We start from the raw sequence: 20,110 nt of genomic DNA, 5'->3' as shown, positions 1-20,110 counted from the left end.
GCTGTCTCAACATCCACAGCATTATTGTCTGACGTTACATCTGGAAATGACTTATCATTCCATCGGATTGTGTCAGCAATATTTGCATTGGGGGTCAAAAAGAACAAGGAAATTATTTGTGATAGTCCAGCAATTAATATGATCCATATCAGATGCTGTGGTGTTTGTATATGCCTGCTGCTCATTTTCTTCTTGTCTGCTTCCTTTGCCCATGTGCTTTCTTTCCCTGTCGGTTAGAGTTAATCGATGTTGTGTGTACAATTTTGAGACCGAAGATAAATTCCTCTACTTTTTCACTTGCGTTAAAACTTGGCGAAGTATCTATCCAGCGAACAAGAAAGTTTGTAGAGCCAAAAAAAAAATATCTCGTTTCAAGTGTAATATTTCTTCTTTCATTTCTTTTTCGCCACCCCAATTCCCCCAGGTGAAACTGAGGACATTTTGGTCATGCCACCATTTCCCTTGTTGAAAGATGAGGTAAGCTATTAGTGTGCTTGTACTTTGAGGGTTTTGAGTTTTGAAGAGAGGCATTGCCCTTGTTTGATTTTTTTTTTTTCTTGGGTTTTTGGTACTTGAGCATTATACTGCAAGTGTATGACTGTTTTATGTGCCAATGCAGTGCTCAGCTTTTGTGCAACTTTGCTTCGAGTGCGAAAATCTGCTCCGTCACAGGTAGTTATACGAGTTGAAGAACAGTCAGTCGCCATTTTGCAGAACAGTTATTGTTTGGGGTTTGGGATGGAAGGTTGAGAGTATCCTGTTGAAGTTACCACTTGGTTGTGTGGGATTGTGACTGAGGGTTGGAGAGATTCCTGTGATGACATTGGTTCGTGTTATGACGGTGGTTCGTGTTGTGACGTTGGTTCGTGTTATGACGTTGCTCCGTGTTATGACGTTGGTTCGTGTTATGACGTTGGTTCATGTAATGACGTTGGTTCGTGTTGTGACGTTGGTTCGTGTTATGGCGTTAGTTCGTTTTATGGCGTTGGTTCATGTTATGGCGTTGGTTTGTGTTATGACGTTGGTTCGTGTTGCGACGTTTGTTCCTGTTGCGACGTTTGTTCCTGTTGCGACGTTTGTTCCTGTTGCGACGTTTGTTCCTGTTGCGACGTTTGTTCCTGTTGCGACGTTTGTTCCTGTTGCGACGTTTGTTCCTGTTGCGACGTTTGTTCCTGTTGCGACGTTTGTTCCTGTTGCGACGTTTGTTCCTGTTGCGACGTTTGTTCCTGTTGCGACGTTTGTTCCTGTTGCGACGTTTGTTCCTGTTGCGACGTTTGTTCCTGTTGCGACGTTTGTTCCTGTTGCGACGTTTGTTCCTGTTGCGACGTTTGTTCCTGTTGCGACGTTTGTTCCTGTTGCGACGTTTGTTCCTGTTGCGACGTTTGTTCCTGTTGCGACGTTTGTTCCTGTTGCGACGTTTGTTCGTGTTGCGACGTTTGTTCCTGTTGCGACGTTTGTTCCTGTTGCGACGTTTGTTCCTGTTGCGACGTTTGTTCCTGTTGCGACGTTTGTTCCTGTTGCGACGTTTGTTCCTGTTGCGACGTTTGTTCCTGTTGCGACGTTTGTTCCTGTTGCGACGTTTGTTCCTGTTGCGACGTTTGTTCCTGTTGCGACGTTTGTTCCTGTTGCGACGTTTGTTCCTGTTGCGACGTTTGTTCCTGTTGCGACGTTTGTTCCTGTTGCGACGTTTGTTCCTGTTGCGACGTTTGTTCCTGTTGCGACGTTTGTTCCTGTTGCGACGTTTGTTCCTGTTGCGACGTTTGTTCCTGTTGCGACGTTTGTTCCTGTTGCGACGTTTGTTCCTGTTGCGACGTTTGTTCCTGTTGCGACGTTTGTTCCTGTTGCGACGTTTGTTCCTGTTGCGACGTTTGTTCCTGTTGCGACGTTTGTTCCTGTTGCGACGTTTGTTCCTGTTGCGACGTTTGTTCCTGTTGCGACGTTTGTTCCTGTTGCGACGTTTGTTCCTGTTGCGACGTTTGTTCCTGTTGCGACGTTTGTTCCTGTTGCGACGTTTGTTCCTGTTGCGACGTTTGTTCCTGTTGCGACGTTTGTTCCTGTTGCGACGTTTGTTCCTGTTGCCACGTTTGTTCCTGTTGCGACGTTTGTTCCTGTTGCGACGTTTGTTCCTGTTGCGACGTTTGTTCCTGTTGCGACGTTTGTTCCTGTTGCGACGTTTGTTCCTGTTGCAGTATAATGCTGGTTCCTGTTGCGGCGCTGGTTCCTGTTGCGGCGCTGGTTCCTGTTGCGGCGCTGGTTCCTGTTGCGGCGCTGGTTCCTGTTGCGGCGCTGGTTCCTGTTGCGGCGCTGGTTCCTGTTGCGGCGCTGGTTCCTGTTGCGGCGCTGGTTCCTGTTGCGGCGCTGGTTCCTGTTGCGGCGCTGGTTCCTGTTGCGGCGCTGGTTCCTGTTGCGGCGCTGGTTCCTGTTGCGGCGCTGGTTCCTGTTGCGGCGCTGGTTCCGGTTGCGGCGCTGGTTCCTGTTGCGGCGCTGGTTCCTGTTGCGGCGCTGGTTCCTGTTGCGGCGCTGGTTCCTGTTGCGGCGCTGGTTCCTGTTGCGGCGCTGGTTCCTGTTGCGGCGCTGGTTCCTGTTGCGGCGCTGGTTCCTGTTGCGGCGCTGGTTCCTGTTGCGGCGCTGGTTCCTGTTGCGGCGCTGGTTCCTGTTGCGGCGCTGGTTCCTGTTGCGGCGCTGGTTCCTGTTGCGGCGCTGGTTCCTGTTGCGGCGCTGGTGTGTGAAAGCTCAAAATTTTCAGTGTTATTACAAAATTTTATTCAGTTTGAGTTGGGAGATGTTTATCATTGGCAGGAATGCCATATATGGAATTCACATAAGGTGTTTCGATTGAAGTAGGTAATGGTTGTGGTTGGAGTTGTTGAGAAGTGGGTGGAGGGGGGTGGTTTACAAAAAAACGAATACTACCATGTGTTGACATTAACAGGCCTGTATAAACTCACCAAGGACTGACCGGATGGCCTCGAGGTATGCACACGCACCTCGAAGCTGACAAGCCTTAAGTTTGAATCTCGACCCAGCTATAAACTGTCATCCCTGTGTTTTCACAGGTAGAGTGATTCATCAATGTATGTGTCGTACACGGGCTTCCCGTCTGCCGACATTCGTTGCTGGACGTTAAAGATCCCACGCTGCCCTTCACGAAGAGCAGGCAAACTATTGCCTGCACCATGGACAAATAAAAAATTCCTGCCCTAACTACTGCTGGGAATGCAATGGCAAACCATCCAGTATAATCCTTGCTCAGGCAGCTGCTTTGACGGAACTGATGCTTTGTGAAAGAGTATGATACATCAGAGAGAGATAACTCACCAAACTCTTCCAGCAGGTGTTCCGTAACACTTTAATTGCTCTTTTCCATTGGTAATGCTCGCACCATGATTGGGTTGAGTGGATTAGGGAATGGGGTGGTGTGCGTTATTGAGAGCCAGCCCTCTTTATTGGGATAAATTTGTCCAAGATGGTAAAAGCTCGGTATTCTCTCACAACCAGATGTGTGGATATCTGTTGCGGTCGACTGCATTTCATTTGGAGTTTCGTGTTTATTCCACGGAAGTGATGGAACATGTTGTGTCGTTGAGAGTGAAGCAAGTAACATGAATTTGGGGTTTGTAGGTACGGACCCAAATTCCCACCGTCTTGCTCAAATACATAGTTTGCAATTTTTGCAACATATATGTTGCGAGTGAAATTGACAAGAGAATTCTGGAGGACGTCCTCGATTGTATCATTGTATAAGCGTGAGTTATTTTGCATACATATTGTGTGCTTGTTTCTGCTTTGCTTATCAGACAAGCAAAAATATTTATGCTGCACTCGTTGCTTTTTATGACACCAAACTATCTATAAAAGGGTTTTGTTGGTCTGTGCAGTTTTGAAGAGAGGTGGTTTGCAAAAGTATACAGTGGAGCCCCATAGTTGGTGGTTGTCTGATTCGGGTGAGATTTTATGGGAAGGGAAGGTAATACGATGGGAAGCAAGATTTATTGTCTTCGTTGTGATGTGCTTTCTCTGAGGTTCGAGCAACTTTCTGCACTTTCGAGCACCATGCTCTCTTGAGACTTCACTTCACTCTACTTTTGCTTTGAATACATTTCCTCGTTGCTGGCGTGGCGCTGAATGGCACTAAAAAAAGTCTGTGCTTTTGTTGTGTGCTTGGCAGCCATCGGTATTTCTATAGCTGGTGTAATGTGGACAGAGAATGGTGATGGTCTGGCAGCTTCGGCTTAAAATATTGCTTCTTTGCAGAAATATGGACGGAACCGTTTTGACATGAACGGAGATCGTCTTTTAGACTGTTTGAGTGGTTGTTCTTGTCAAGGGGCCCTGATGTACAATCTATGCATGTCTCCTTCATAATGCATTTTTACCTCCACCACTGAAGGTCTGTTTGTCTGTTTCTTTGTCTGTCTGAGCAGCACATCTCTAACATTTATGGACAAATTCGGATGAAATTTGGTGGACAGGTTGGATGTGTGACAAGGACGAATTAGATTTCAGTGAAGATCCGGATACGATAATTTTTAGCGATAAATTTCGTCATTTTTTCACAATTGAGAGATGGGGCCAAAATGATACAGTGCTGCTTCAGAAAGTATTCACACCCTATGACTTTTTCACATTTTGTTGTTGCAGCTTGAATTTGAAATGGATTAAATCGAGATTTTTGTCACTGATCAACACATAATACCCCATAATGTCAAAGTGGAATTGTTTTTGAGAATTTTTTCCAAACAGATTAAAGATTAGAAGTTCAAATGTTTTGAGTCAATAAGTATTCTATCTCTTTGCTATGACACTAAATTGAGCTCAGGTGCATCCAATTTCCTTTGTCATCCTTGAGATGTCTTTACAACTTGATTGGAGGCCAATGTGGCCAATTTAATTGATGGGACATGATTTAGAAAGAAACACACCTTTCTATAAAAAGGTACGACAGTATATGTCAGAACAAACTCTACCATCAAGACCAAGTAACTCTGTAGAACCTCAAGATAGAATTGTGAGGAGGCTTAGATCTGGGGAAGGGTATCAACAATTTCTAGTGTTGAAAGTTTCCACGAGCACAGTAAGTTCCATCATTAGGAAATGGAAAGAATATGGAACGACCCAGACTTCCTGGAGCTGGCTGCCCGACCAACCTGAGCAACCGGGCAAGAAAGACCTTGGTCAGGGAGGTGAACAAGAACCCAGTGACCACTCAGCCAGAACTACAGAGTTCCTTTGCTGAGATGGGAGAACCTGCCAGAAGGACAGAAGTCTCTGCAGCACTTCACTTCACTTCACTAGGCTTTATGGGAGAGTGCCCAGACAGTTGCCACTCCTGAGAAAAAGGCACATGACAGCAGGCCTGGAGTTTTGCAAAAAAGCATGTGAAAAATTCAGAGCATGAGGCAAAAGATTCTGTGGTCTGATGAGACCAAAATGTAACTCTTTGGCCTGAATGCAAAATGCTACGTCTGACGGAAACCGAGCACAGCTTATCACCCGTGCAACACCACCCCTACCGTGAAGCATGGTGGTGGCAGCATCATGCTATGGGGATGCTTTTCAGTGGCAGGGACTGGGAAACTTGTAAATATAGAGAACTATTAATGGAGCCAAATACAGGCCTTGATGAGAACCTGCTTCAGTGTCTAAAAGACCTTCGACTGTGGCGAACATTTATGTTCCAACAGGACAATGAACCCAAGCATACAGCCAAAGCAACACAGGAATGGCTTCAGAATGAGAACATGAATTCCTTGAGCCCAGACTTAAATCCCATTGTGAATCTGTTGAAAGACTTGAAGATTGCTGTTCACCGCCGCTCCCCATCCAACTTGACAGAGCTTGAGCAAATCTGCAAGGAATAATGGGAGAAACTCCCCAAATCCAGATGTGCAAAGCTGATAGACATACCCAAGAAGACTCGAAGCTGCAATCGCTGCTAAAGGCGCTTCTACGATGTATTGACTTAGGGGGTTGAATACTTATCCAAATTAGATATTCTGTATTTCATTTTTAATTGTTTTGTAAAAATATCTAAAAATAAAATAAAAATTGCACTTTGACATTATGGGGTATTACGGGTAGATCAGTGACAAAAAAAAAACAACTCAATTTAATCTGTTTTAAATTCAGGCTGAAACACAACAAAATGTGAAAAAGTCAAGGGTTGTGACTACTTTGAGGGCACTGTATAGCACGATGTCTCAAAACACTGTGGATGGATTTGGATGAAATTTAGTGGATGAGCTGGGTGAATGAAGAGAGCAAGTCGTCCCTTTTTGCTCTTACTTTGCTCTTTCAATTCCCCCTTACTTTACTTGGTCTTCTTTGTATTCTTGCTTTAGCAGGGGTGTTAAAAAGTTTTAACGCACTATTCGTAAGCACCATCGAGGTGCCTTTTTATTTTATTTTGTAAATATTAACTAACACGCATGTGTATTATATCCCGTTGGTTTCGTTAACCTGATCTTGTTTCAGAGTACGTGTTATCCAGGAGTTTGCTATGGCTTACAATTAATTATTTTTGTCTTCTCTTTAGAAGAGGGAGGCTTATTTGAGAGCAAGATAGAATTGAGATTGAGCCCAAACCTCAAGACGAGGAACGAGCAGGAAAAGAGAGAGAGAGAGAGAAGAGAGAAGAGAGAAGAGAGAAGAGAGAAGAGAGGATGAAGCATCAAAGCTAGCAAATAAAATAGTTGGGTGATGAAAGATTAATGGGAGTAAAAAAAGATCATGGGACAAAAGTGGGTGTGACAATTGATATCCTGCTTGAATTCCTGGAGGGAAGAGTGGCAAAGAAAGGTGGTTCCATAAATGTGAGAAGGTAGGAATAAATGATTTGAGGTGTGCAGTCAGCTTGGAATTTGGACGTTTAACCAGGAGAGGGTTACTGGAAAAACGCATGCATCGTGGAGCTGCTTTGGAGGGTCAGAGAACCGAGAGCAGAGGGAGCAATATTGGAGAATAGCCTGCAGAAAACAGAGAGGTGATTGACTTGCCTGCATTGTGAGAACAACCGTCCTTGTGCTTTGGTCTCATCATGGCATATTCCAATAATTTTGAGAGCTTTATATTTCAAAGAATCTAGGAGAGAATGGTGGTGTCATCAAATTTACATGCAAAAGAGGTGTCAACTCTATGGAAATCCATGGTGAAAGTGTGCTTGCATATTCCACAATTGCCGAAATGGACAGCTCACGTTTACGTATGGGCACGAGTTCTTTCAACGTGTCCACAGGTGGGAATTACCGGCAGATCCACAGTGTTGCCAGTCGAGATAGTTGAGCATCGATAACTGTTATGTTCAGGTCTCCGAAATATCCACAGAGCTTTGGATTCTCAAGACAGCTTTTTCGCCATCATCCTCGAACACTTGTGCATGTCCAATATCTCACAAAGTGGGATTCCCAGAAACATCGGCACACCAACGGGAGTAGCATCTTGTTGCGAGCTTCTTAAACTTTTCTTGAACTGGTCACCTGGATCACCTCCTTGCTGTACCGATCTGGACCCAGCTTACAATCACCTGTTTCAAAATTTGAGGTCTCTCCTGCGTGGGCACATGCTTGCTCATGACGAGGTACTGATTTGAGCAACTGAGATGTTTCTGATTGATAAACCTGAAAAGGTGTATTCTATTAGCATACAGTGTGAAGGTCAAAATGTGCAAGTGGATTGACACCAAGGGACTCGTGCATGCGTGCTTCGTTTGAAAGCCCCTCGTTCTCCTGATCCTCCCACTTATTGCCTCCTGCCAACACCAAACACTCCCACCCACCATTTGTTTGTGCCTATTTCATAGAGTCCTTGTCTTGCTTCCCCAAGGTTAATCATGACTGCTGATGCTATGCCCTTACAGAGTGCCGGTTCTGCTTCTGCTAGCTTCTGCCTCATCTGGACATCTTTTGTCATGACATGTTGACCTTGCTTACAGTCTGTGTCCGAGCTGGATGTTTGGGTGAAGTTACGACGTGTGAACCATCTGCAGAACGCTGATGTTTCTTCGCACCCTGGCTCATTTTGAATGCCGCCGTGTGCTTCAATTTTCCCCGTGTTAATAACGCAATGTGCTTTCCATCGCCAAGCGTGACGAACGGCCGGTACGTGTGCCTTCATTGAACGATCAACCTTGTAGCGTCGTCTTGACCAGGTGTTCAGAAAACTATTGCAAAAACAGCCTCCCCCGTGCCATATTTGATGTGCGTTTCATTATATTGATGGAATGATCGTTTTCTTTCATCATGGCTATGCACGGCTGCTGTTGTTAACCGCCTACATCTTGGCCATTGGATGTTTTGTCCACATTGAAAGTTACAAATCCGAGTGAAGTTGATCCGATGCTGATCCCTCATGGAGTCAAATATACCTGCCATTATCGGTGGTGCCTTTTGAATCAATACTCCTGCCCCAGAAACGATCGTTCACTAATTACGCATCCAATATAAGTGTCAGGCGTCTTGTCAATCAAAAAAGAACTCCCAAATTAATCAAGTGAAACAAATGTCCAATTTTAAAATAAATCCACAAAATACTTCATGTTGCGTTGATTTCACTTTGCGTTGTTTTGCGAAACACAAATCCCAACTTTCAGCTGTAAATGTCTCTCGATGATTGATATCCGATTGAAGGGATGGAAATCCATGGAGTTTGCCATTTCTTTCATGTAGACTGTGTTGGAATGACCAGGAGGTTGAGGCAAGGAAGTGTGATCAGCTGTTGGCCTGAGTATCAATTGTATGTGAATAAGATCATGTTGACCTGTGCTGAACTAAAGGGCAAGGCAAATTCTATTTCGACGAAGTTTTGCACGGGCATTTCCCATGATGCCATATTTAAAGTTGAACTAAATGCAATTGAAAAGATGATTTACAAATTACATATGCAGAAATTGCTGAATCGGAATCCTCAACCCTTTCCTCTCTCCTTTTGCCGACATCGTCGCCCTTTTCCAAAATCTGGTGTTGATTTAAAACTGTTAAGGAAGCTGACTTAAGATATTAGGGTCTTGAGTTTGAGCTGAGCCCCTATCGTACCGTTGAAATAACACCAGGTGGGTTGACTCAGCATGTCGTCCTGCATCAGCAGCACAGCCGCTCTCCCAGAAAATGATGCAGCCACAGGCTGCATACGAAACAACAACCACCTCTTTCCAATTAGCCTGCACCTGTATTTATCAAGTGTTCATAATGCACTGAGTAGATAAAGAATCGACTGAATGGGGATAGTTTGGGTTCTTTCAGAAGACATGCTATTGTTGGACAGTTGCAGTTGCTTTTGGCTAGGAGCTGGCAAAGGGAGGTTGAAGGCTTCAGAGTGAGGCAGCATGAGTGACATACGTGGAGAGGAGAGTGGGCAGACTTGTTTAATGAGGAAGAACGGAGGGTGACTGTGCTTTTGGCCATAACTGAGTGCCATCCATGATGTAGATGACAAAGGTAATAGTTGAGGCCTGCTAGCCGGGAGCTGTGCTCAATCTGTGGTGAGCACCTCTGCTTGATCGAGTTTTTTTTTTTTTTTGTTTGCTTCCTGCGGCCAAGTTAATTTGTCAGCCAAGCTGCCCGCTCGAGCTCGCAAGTTCCCGAAATGGCGTCTGTGCTCGTTCTCCACTTAGCCAGCTCACCACCTCTCTGAAGATTCTGTAAAGTCCACAGTACCCCACAATGCAAAAACCACTTATTCTTTGTTTCAAAATTGCTCCTGCATCCCTCCCTTTGAGGCCTTTGAGTTTTGCTTTTGTCTGTTTTACTTCTTCTTCTTCCTCATCTTCTTCTGCTTCTTATTCTGCTTCTTCTGCTTCTTCTGCTTCTTCTTGTTTCTTCTGTAAGGTTTTCTCATTTTGAGTGTGAAGCAAAGAATGAAGATTCTGTACTTTCCAATGCACTGCCAATTAAGTCGTTAAGTCGCACCAATTGTTGTCGTCGCAGGATGCAAATAAATGGACAGTGATGAATGCCTGGGCTTGTCGCTGAGCGTCTGCGTAATGGTGCCCTTCACTTTCCTGAAGCATGCCCAGACCTCACAGGTTGCTTTGGGCATGTACGATCCGTGCATCCCACGAGCAGTGGGCATTCCTGTTCAATCTGCACACACCATCTGAGCATGAGTGCGCCGGCTAAGGGTTCCTTCTTCGCTAGGGACTTGATTTTGTGTCGGTGTCGTGCAAGGCAGAAAATTACTGCTGGGATCCAGAGCACATTCAGCTAATGCTTGATTGACCAAGTCAATTGCGTATTTGCCATCAAAGTGGAAGCTTTGGAGAGAGTCTGGGCAGCTCTTGGCTCTTTTTTCCCCGTCATGACAACTTTGGGACAAGGTTTTCCGGGGTAATTGAGGTTGGAGAAAGGAGGTGAGGGGGTTTCTCTTGCAAGTCAGATTGCATTTCTTAGTTCTGCTTTACTGCAAATGAGAGTGCCAAAAGCTGATAATTGAGTTTTGCTTTTGCTTCACCACTATGGCATTCTGAAGGAATTTGGAGGAAGGGTTGGTGGTTGAGGGTTGGTGGGCATATCCACAAAAACGGTCTTCAGTTGGTTGCTGCTGTTTGCTAATCGTCCGTACTGTCAGCTGTCCACATGGCCGACTGATTACCGGGCTGCATTAATTCTTCCCGGCATTTGGGTGCTAGACTACCTGCGATCCAGTATCATCTACCTCCAATGACCAAATTATTTGTCTATTTCGCCGTTTGATCACGTACCCACCTGGGATTCTCCATTTTGTGACGAGTTTGCTCGCCATCGGCCTGTGCACCCTTGTCTCTATCCAGATAATTGCTCCAAACGGCGGCCTGTAGATTAATCCTTCTGGATAAGATCATGTGACTAACCATACTCTTTGAACCATAAGGATTCGTCTAATTGAGCACATGCCTTCATTTTGAGACCGTTCACCTGTATCCTGTGACGTTTTCCAATGGATATGCAAGATGGAGACATTGCCTCTGGTGAAAGGGCCCTGGATTCCATTAGTGCTTATTAAGTTGTTTGTCAATTTTGGTGGAATGCAGGGTGTTTGCGGCTGGGCGATCTGTCGCGTGCTCATAATTACTTTACGCTGGCCAAGCGTGCTGCATACGGATGAGCTTGGGTTGGCGAATGCTTAGAGTTGAGTTTGGTGAAATTGTGTCACACGCCAAGGATGGAGCGATAATGCCCGGTCTTACGAGAAATGTGCCTCGTGATAGCAAATCATCAACCTTGCATTAATCATTATATTTATGCTTTCGCTCTGTTTTGTTTACCTGTCCTCAGCAATTTTAAGTGGAGTTTTATGATTATATATTTTAACTCTTCCTTTGTTGCGGTAATGATTTTTGAAGCCCGACGTTTGGGTAGTTGAGTGTGACGTACCGCGTACCGTATTAACAAATGAGTGTTTTTGTTTTGTTGAGTGCCTTTTTTTATCACCATTTCTCTTCCTTCCTTTTGCCCTACCAAGGAGCCTGCAAGTCCCAGCCTATCACGGTCACGCAGGTAACACCATGCCCCTTCCCCCCACATCATTATTTTGACGATTTGTTTTGCTTCCTTTTCTATGAATATTGCCATGTTCTCCTCTTTCATCTCACCATTGTGTCTGGAATTGTCTTCCATGGAAAGCCCATCTCGAGTTGCAAAAGTGTGCTTGTTGACACGTCTTGTCAATCAATTATGCTCACCTAATCTACAGGATTGCTTCCTGTCCTGGGAGATGCATTCACCAGGTTAACACCGAATGTGTCATTTAATGGCCTCCTCCATACCGATCCTCCCACCCCTCTCAGCTTTGTTTTATGACTCACGTCCTCTTGCTGTGAGCCACTTGTGCATTTGTAACACTCAATGTGAAAAGATGTTATGCACACAGCAAATGGATTTGTTCCAAAAATACAAAAATCCAGCTTTTGGTTTTTTCCCGCAGTGGAAACGTGTTGCTTGGACTGCTATGTTTTTACAATTTAATTTGAGTGCTTCTTGCAGGGTAAGAGGCTGAGAGGAGTATCGAATGTGAGGGTTAGTTGTGTGGGTGGGGTTGTGAATAATGTTGAGGAAGGAATCTTATTTGATAAACTAGTGAGATACCTGTGCTATGCACAGGTGGGAGGCCAGAAGCAAACAGGCAATGCAGATACGGCGAATGCTAAAGCATGAAACCAATAAATTCCACAATCCTGTTGCACCTTCAGTCGCACGTCAGACATGGACAGCAAGTTCGTGAAGGACTTCCATGAAAAACGAACCTGTTCGCAAACAAACGGGTACGTTCACGTATGGAATCATCGATCGTGGGTCCGTTGCGAATCTGCATATGGCGATCCACGAAGTTCACGTTTAGAAAGTAGAAACCATCACGGCATGTCGTCATTTACTTGAACTCGATATCTCTTTTTTTCATTACAAACAACATAACTCCAATCACAAATTAATCACAAAACAAACTTTTAACAACATTGTTAATGTTTCCTTTATTGTAAAAACTACCAAGTCAACAGTTAAAAGGATTTTGAGCCGATAGGTGTTACGGCCTTGGCAAGATCGATGGAGACAGCGATCTGTTAGCTTATACACCGCCCAAATAGCTATGTGGAATTCTCTCGTGGCGATTAAACCCACGTCATTTGAACTTTGGCCGGGGTCATTATTTACTTTTAATGATGTTTATATACGAATCAAAAAGAAGATAATTGGTTTTGGGTCGTCCTTTCCGCATATCTCGTGGGATTGTGAGTTGGAGAGACGATCGTGATGGCGGGGAGGGGGTTGGCATTCTCGCAAGCAGGGATTCAACCCATGTCCTTATAAAAGGTCTTTGTCACCGAGTCCGATCGGTGCAGCTGTGCAGCGATCGGTGCAGCCGTTTGTGCGGCACCCGGGAAAATTACGTTATGCGGGAGTCCAAACCTGAAAATGCTGGAGGCCAAAGCTGAAATTGGAAAAACAATATACCCTATTTTACTCCAGGAGATCCCAGGATTACCCACCCAAAATATCGTTGAGATCGGTTCAGCCGTTTTTGCGGTACCTTCGAACGGACGGACGGACATTTGGTGAATTATAGGAAGATAGTGGTTCTTCTTTCGTATGCATCACAAGGCTGCGGGGTAGCATAACTGGCTGAGGGGCCGACTATGCTGCTGATGCAGTGGCCTCTGCTGGTTGGAGCAGAATTTTTTTTTTTTTTTTTTGTATGTATACAATATCGAGGCTCGTGAAAGAGCTAACATTAATCACACAAAAAGACAAACCGACACACAAAACACAAAAAACAAGGGGAGCGGCAGACAAGATGGGGAGAGAGGGGGAAGAACACAAACACAACATTTGAGAGCAGGGACATCGGGAGGACTTGGGGGGAGGTGGGAGAGAAATAAAACATATGAACACTGCAAGGACTCTGGGGTGAATTACCGGGGGTAGAAAAGATCAAGGTTTTCGATGGGGGAAGATAAGAGATGGTGGTGAACAGCTGTTTTAAAGACCTGGAGGGAGGAGTGTGATTGAAGGGAGTGGGGGAGTTTGTTCCAGAGGCGGGAGAAAAGGGGAATGAAAGAGTGAAGGTGAGCAGAGAGCCTAGACTTTGGCAGTTTAACCATAAGAGGGTTGCAGGCAGATCTTGTGCGACCTGAAGGAATATTGGGGGGACAGAGCACAGAGAGTGCTGGGGGAGCAAGGCCGGAGAGGAGTCGGTAGAAGACAGAAAGACCACCAACCTGCCTGCGGTGAGTGAGTGAAAGGCCCTCGGAGTTGACTACATCGCAGGATGATATTCCAATGATTCTGAAAGCTTTGGCCTCAACAGCATGAAGCCAAGCAAGGTGTGAGGCAGGAGCACCAGCCCAGAGGGGGGAACAGTATTCCATTGAGCTGCGGATGAAAGCCTTGTATGTGGTGAGGAGCTCAGGTGTGCCAAGGAAGGACTTCGCACGATGGAGGATGCCCACTGCCCAGTCGGCGACTGGCTTTGGAGGCCAGCTTGGAAATGTGGTTTTCCCAAGAAAGATCATGGCAGATAGTGAGACCCAAAAGCTTGAGCGACAGACTTCTTGGAGAGGATTGTTGAGAAAGTAGATGGGAGGGTTATCCAGTCGGTCCTTTCGGAGAGACATTGTAAGAGTGTGAGATTTGTCAGGATTGAAAGACATGTTCCACTTGTTTGACCAGTCTGTGATTTTGTCCAGGTCTGCAGAGAGTGAGGAGGGTGCCAACTCTTCACTAGGGACACCGTGGGATCTTTTTCGTCCACCAACTAATGCCGGCATACAGGATGCCCGTTTAGCATCCACCCGAGGGACAAACACGTATTGATGAAATCACCCTGTCTGTGCAACACAGTGATGCCTGTTTATAGCCAGGTCGGGATTCAAGCCCAGGCTCGACACTAGAGGTGTTTGTGTGTGTACCTTTTGGCCATCCTGCCAGCCCTAGAAGCAGAGTTCATGGATTTGTATTGTTACCTGGAATTATCATCTCACCTGGAAAACTGCAGGCCTTCACAGAAGGATGAAGTTGACTGATAAACAGTTCAGCCTCTCAAGCGCCTGTGGAAAACAGGCTGTAGCGAAGTTAAAGCAGACGCTAACTATCAATACATGTGAAACCAGGTGAACAGTTTACGTTTTGTATCCTAGAGTGGACCAGAAAATCACAATACAGAATCGCATTTAATCAAAATCATCCGTCCATAACTTTTTGAGATACCCTGCTGTATATATACTGAAACGCAAAATAAACTTACCACCTTTGAAACCTTTAAATATCAACAATAACACTGCGTGTAGTAAATGTGTGAACTTATTTGTGGACAATAGTGTCCTCACTGTCAGACAAAACGGTCACGGATGGTCACTTGAACCTTCAATGGTCACTTGAACCTTCAATGGTCACTTCATAGCACAGCTGTTGAACAGCCGTTTTGACTGTCAGTGATTAGCCAAGTGGTACGGGATGATTTTAATGAGCTGCACGTGATGTCTTGATATTGGCTTTAAAAAGGCCAGTGCAAAATGGGCATTTCAATCAACATGCCACGATTGTCAAGGGATCAACGGCAGCGTGAGCTACCGTGAGGTGGCACGTCGCCTTGGCTGTTCACACAAGACGATATCGGCCCTGGTGGACAGACACCCTCCACAACTCTGCAGATGACAGACCTCGATCAGGGAGGCCAAGAGTCACCACTGCAAGGCAGGACAGGCAGATGGTCCGAAGTCACCTGCGGGATCGATTCCGTCCAGCATCCCGCACTGCGGCAGAAACTCCGGGGCGTGCAAACCCACGGATCTCCAATGATACTGCACGAAGACGACTGCATGACTATTGCAGTCATGCAAGAAACTTACCACTTGTTTGAAATGTAATAAAATTGTAACAGTTCAAAATAAAACAATCCAACAATTGCTAATTGAAACATTGGCATTTTATTGATGACATGTCAAGTTTTTGACCAAGATACACCATCTCATCAGTTTGTTCTACAGTACAGAACAGCACAGGGTGCAATGTCAGTCCCCTTTCAATAGCGTGCGTGGCCACCATTGTTTTGGATACAGGCAGTGCATCGTCGGCATATACTGCCTACCAGTCTTTGGATGGATTGCTGCTAGATTCTGTCCCACTCAGTCCTCAATGTCTGAAGCAGCTCTGCTCGTGTTCTGGCCCTGCCAACTACGCATCTCCGAAGCTCATCCCACAGGTGCTCTATGGGATTCAGGTCAGGGGAGAGCGCAGGCCACTGCATGGTGTTGATGTTGTCGCCTTGGAGAAATGCAGTGGTAAAGCGAGCAGCATGGGGACGAGCGTTGTCATGCTGAAAGGTTCTCAGTTCTGGGTGGTATAGCAGGAATGGCAGCAGATGAGGTCGCAGGATGTTATCCACATACCGCTGGGCGTTAAGATTCCCATCCACAACCACCAGTGGCGTCCTGTACCGGCCTGATATGGCGGCCCACACCATCACACTTGGGCCACCCCACCTGTTGGCTTGACGCACGCAACAATCGGCATATCGCTCGCCAATTCTTCTCCAGACACGCTCACGCCCATCAGGACTGTCCACACAGAACCTTGACTCATCGCTGAAAGCGACCTCGTTCCACTGCGCCAAGGTCCACCGCTGATGCTGCTGGCACCATCTGTCGGTTGCGGCGATGGGCAGCCGACATCACGGGGCCTCTGTATGGTCTTCTGGCAGTCGGACCATAGTCATGCAGTCGTCTTCGTGCAGTATCATTGGAGATCCGTGGGTTTGCACGCCCCGGAGTTTCTGCCGCAGTGCGGGATGCTGGACGGAATCGATCCCGCAGGTGACTTCGGACCATCTGCCTGTCCTGCCTTGCAGTGGTGACTCTTGGCCTCCCTGATCGAGGTCTGTCATCTGCAGAGTTGTGGAGGGTGTCTCTGTCCACCAGGGCCGATATCGTCTGGTGTGAACAGCCAAGGCGACGTGCCACCTCACAGTAGCTCAATCCGCCTTGCAGCATGCCCAGGGCACGCTGCCGTTGATCCCTTGACAATCGTGGCATGTTGATTGAAATGCCCATTTTGCACTGGCCTTTTCAAAGCCAATATCAAGACATCACGTGCAGCTCATTAAAATCATCCCGTACCCCTTGGCTAATCACTGACAGTCAAAACGGCTGTTCAACAGCTGTGCTATGAAGTGACCATTGAAGGTTCAAGTGAACCGTTTTGTCTGACAGTGAGGACACTATTGTCCACAAATAAGTTCACACATTTACTACACGCAGTGTTATTGTTGATATTTAAAGGTTTCAAAGGTGGTAAGTTTCTTTTGCGTTTCAGTGTAGTTTTTGGCCCCATCTCCCAATGGTGAAGAATCACTTTAAAATTATATAATTATCATATCCGAATTCATATTCAGATCTTCACCAAAATCGAATCGATTCTTCCTTGTCACACACACAATCTCTCCAGAAAGTTTCGTCCAAGTCCATCTACAAGTTTTTGAGATACCCTGCTGTATATAGTTTTTGGCCCTATCTCCCATTGGTGAAGAATCACTTACAAAATTAAAAAATTCTCATATCCGAATCCATATGCAGATCTTCACCAAAATCGAATCGATTAGTCCTTGTCAGACACCCAACCGGTTCACCAAGTTTCGTCCAAATCCATCACAACCTTTTGGGATATTCTGCTATGTATCGTTTTTGGCCCTATTTCCCATTGGTGAAGAATCACTTTAAAAATTCTAGTAGCCGGATCAAAATCCGGATCTTCACCAAAATCTAATCATTTCGTTCATGTCACATACGCTACCTCTGCCAAATTTTGTCCGAATCCGTCCACAACTTTTTGAGATATCTTGTTCACCGACAGACAGACAGGGGTGAAAACATAACCTCCATCCACCTTTGGTGGCGGAGGTGAAAATAGATTGGTTACATAATCAGATTGCTCTTTGGCTGCTTCGCAGGTTATTGGGGGGGGGGGGGGGGGGGGGGTGGTTGGGGGAAGAAAATTTTGTCTCCAAAGTGTGTGTGTGTTTTTTTTTTTTACTTACAAGATCGAGGCTCGTGAAAGAGCTAACGTTAATCACACAGAAAGACGAACCGAAACGATAAATGAATTATTATTCTTATTATTATATAACAACGGGAGCGGGAGACAAGATGGGGAGAGAGGGGGAAGGACACAAACACAACATTTGAGAGCAGGGACTGAGAGACATTGAGAGATCTGTGGGAGGGAAAGGGCTTTGAGCCGTGATTTCAGCAGTTTAACCATCAGAGGGTTGCTGGCAGATCTTGTGCGACCTGAAGGAATATTGGGGGGGACAGAGCACAGAGAGAGCTGGGGGAGCAAGGCCAGAGAGGAGTCGGTAGAAGACAGAAAGACCACCAACCTGCCTGCGGTGAGTGAGTGAAAGGCCCTCAGAGATAGCTTCATCGCGGGAGATTCCAATGATTCTGAAAATGTGTGTGCGTGCGTGCGTGCGTGCGTGTGCGTGCGTGCGTGCGTGCGTGTGTGTGTGTGTGTGTGTGTGTGTGTGTGTGTGTGTGTGTGTGTGTGTGTGTGTGTGTGTGTGTGTGTGTGTGTGTGTGTGTGTGTGTGTGTGTGTGTGTGTGTGTGTGTGTCACAAATCCAAGGAACCTTTGCACTGTCGGCATCAAAATCTCCCGAAATGAAATAATTTCGGAAACTCTTTGTGTGTCTCTGCATCTTGAAAGCCTCACTTGGGAAAAGCCCATTGATGTCAGGGATTTTGGAATGGATCCCTGCATGACACGCACAGCATGATGCACGTTATGGCATAGATTGTTTCAAAAATGAAGTGTCAAAATGTATCTCCTAAAAACTATGTTGATGTGAGATTGAGTGGGGTGATGGAGCTTAACCTTTGTAAATAAACAATATTTTATCAAACAGATTCGCAAAGGTCCTCAAAGTCATGCTTTTCAGGGTCTGTATGATCTCTTCCAGGTCATGGTGATATTGCTATTGCTGCAAACAATTTTGAATCTATTCACTTCCATATTATTTAATATAATAAAGATGTTTAAAAAAGGAGGATTTTAGATGAGATTTAGCAGAAGAAATGACGTTCATGGCAAACTTGTTAAACCCATAATGTTGGACAAATGCACTTCCTCATTGTTGTTGTTGTTGTTGTGGTTGTTGTTTTTGCTGTTAGAATTTGTACCTTAGTAAGTTACTTCACTTTCAAGTTACTTGATGCAACTGCTTTCTTCGTGAATGCTGCCAAGTCCTGAGGTGGGGGATTTTTATTTTTATTTTTATTTACCTGTGCCACTTTGGGTTTGTGGAGGTTATGTTTACACCCCTGTCTTTCTGTTTGTTTGTCTGTAAACAGGATATCTAAAACGTTGTGGATGGATTTGGACGAAATTGGGTGGAGAGGTTGGGTATGTGACAATAACGAAATGATTAGATTTTGGAAAAGATTTGAATCCGGATCTGGATCAGAGGTTTTCTCTGTTCCGATATAAAGCATAATATTTCAAAAAAGTTGTGGAATGATTTTGACAAAACTAGGTGAATGCGTTTGTTTGGCGACAAGAACAAGAACAATCGGTGAATGAGTTTGTTATACGAGCCTCGACTTTGTATCCAAAAAAAATAAAAAAAATTCAGTGTTTTACCACTGTTTTACCCAGTGCCTATTACACCACCCTATCTAACATGTTAAATTAGTTATTCGTGCCTGTTGTTTGTGTCCTTTATGACGTCCTTAAAAACAGCAAGTTTCCTGTTTGGAATGATTTTCCATTTTGTTTGACATTTTCCAAGAGAAGAGGGTGCTTCTTTGTTCATTCCATGCCTTATGTCCATCAGATGCTCCACTGTCAGGAAGTTGCCCTTTGCCCCCTCACTCTCCCATATGCCTATATTTCATGCTCAAAAAATAATTAATGTCAACTTTGCAGTTTTGTAGTGCACAGTTTGTCGGTTAAAAAACAAAACAAAGGATGAATAGGTTTGAGAGAGAAATGTACAGTACTTGAAACGGTCCTTTTTTTTTTCTCTCTATTTTGTTTTCGTTGTTTTTCAACAAGCAAATACCCTTGCTCATGTAGGCCAAATTGCAGGTGCTGCCAACTCTGCGTGCCATCCAAAGCAATTATCCATGACCGGAGATTCTCCCCCTCTCTCGCTCTTTCCCTCTTTCTCGCGTGGACACACGACTCGTCACACACCTGCTTGTGTTTGGCCATTCTTCGCCAGCTGGACGCATATAGAGCTGTGGCCAGAATGTAAATGGGCAAGCCTGCGGGTTTGAATGCCTGTGTTGCATACTTCTTCCTTTTCAATGTCTCTCCTTGGAAGACCTTTGGGTGTATTTGTGGGATATCCCTCTGTTAAGCGGGTCACTTGGAATTGTATCATTTGAATTGTAATCGTGATACAAATGGATGAAAATTTGACCTGCTGTCTCGACGGCGCTTAGTTAGCATTCCTTTTTGAGAGACGGCCCCACTCGTAATGTTTGCAATCACGAATCCAGGCAACCGTTTGTGTGTACGGCTGCATTCAAGTCTCACATCCTCACTGTGATGCATCGTCGATCAGTTTTGTAGAACGTGATGCAATTTGGTAAAGAATGAAATTATATTGCCACGTTGACTATATTGCCATATTTTATTGTCTTTAATCCA

The 20,110-nt window shown here is 45.2% G+C and overlaps 1 protein-coding gene across 1 annotated transcript in view; it reads left to right on the top strand.

Moving 5' to 3' along the window:
* Positions 1 to 427: 427 nt before the first annotated feature.
* The window catches only part of ATRX (ATRX chromatin remodeler), a 447,777-nt gene continuing 428,094 nt past the window's right edge, over positions 428 to 20,110 (top strand). Inside the window, exons 1-2 of the mRNA XM_078768164.1 lie at positions 428 to 477; positions 11,434 to 11,468. Of these exons, the coding sequence (XP_078624290.1) occupies positions 448 to 477; positions 11,434 to 11,468 (65 nt within the window). The 5' untranslated portion in view covers positions 428 to 447. The remainder of the gene's footprint in view (positions 478 to 11,433; positions 11,469 to 20,110) is intronic.

Source organism: Myxine glutinosa, chromosome 14 (genome assembly GCF_964187855.1).
Source record: "Myxine glutinosa chromosome 14, kmMyxGlut1.1, whole genome shotgun sequence".
NCBI lineage: Eukaryota > Metazoa > Chordata > Myxini > Myxiniformes > Myxinidae > Myxine > Myxine glutinosa.
This window is presented reverse-complemented; position numbering and strand designations above follow the sequence as displayed.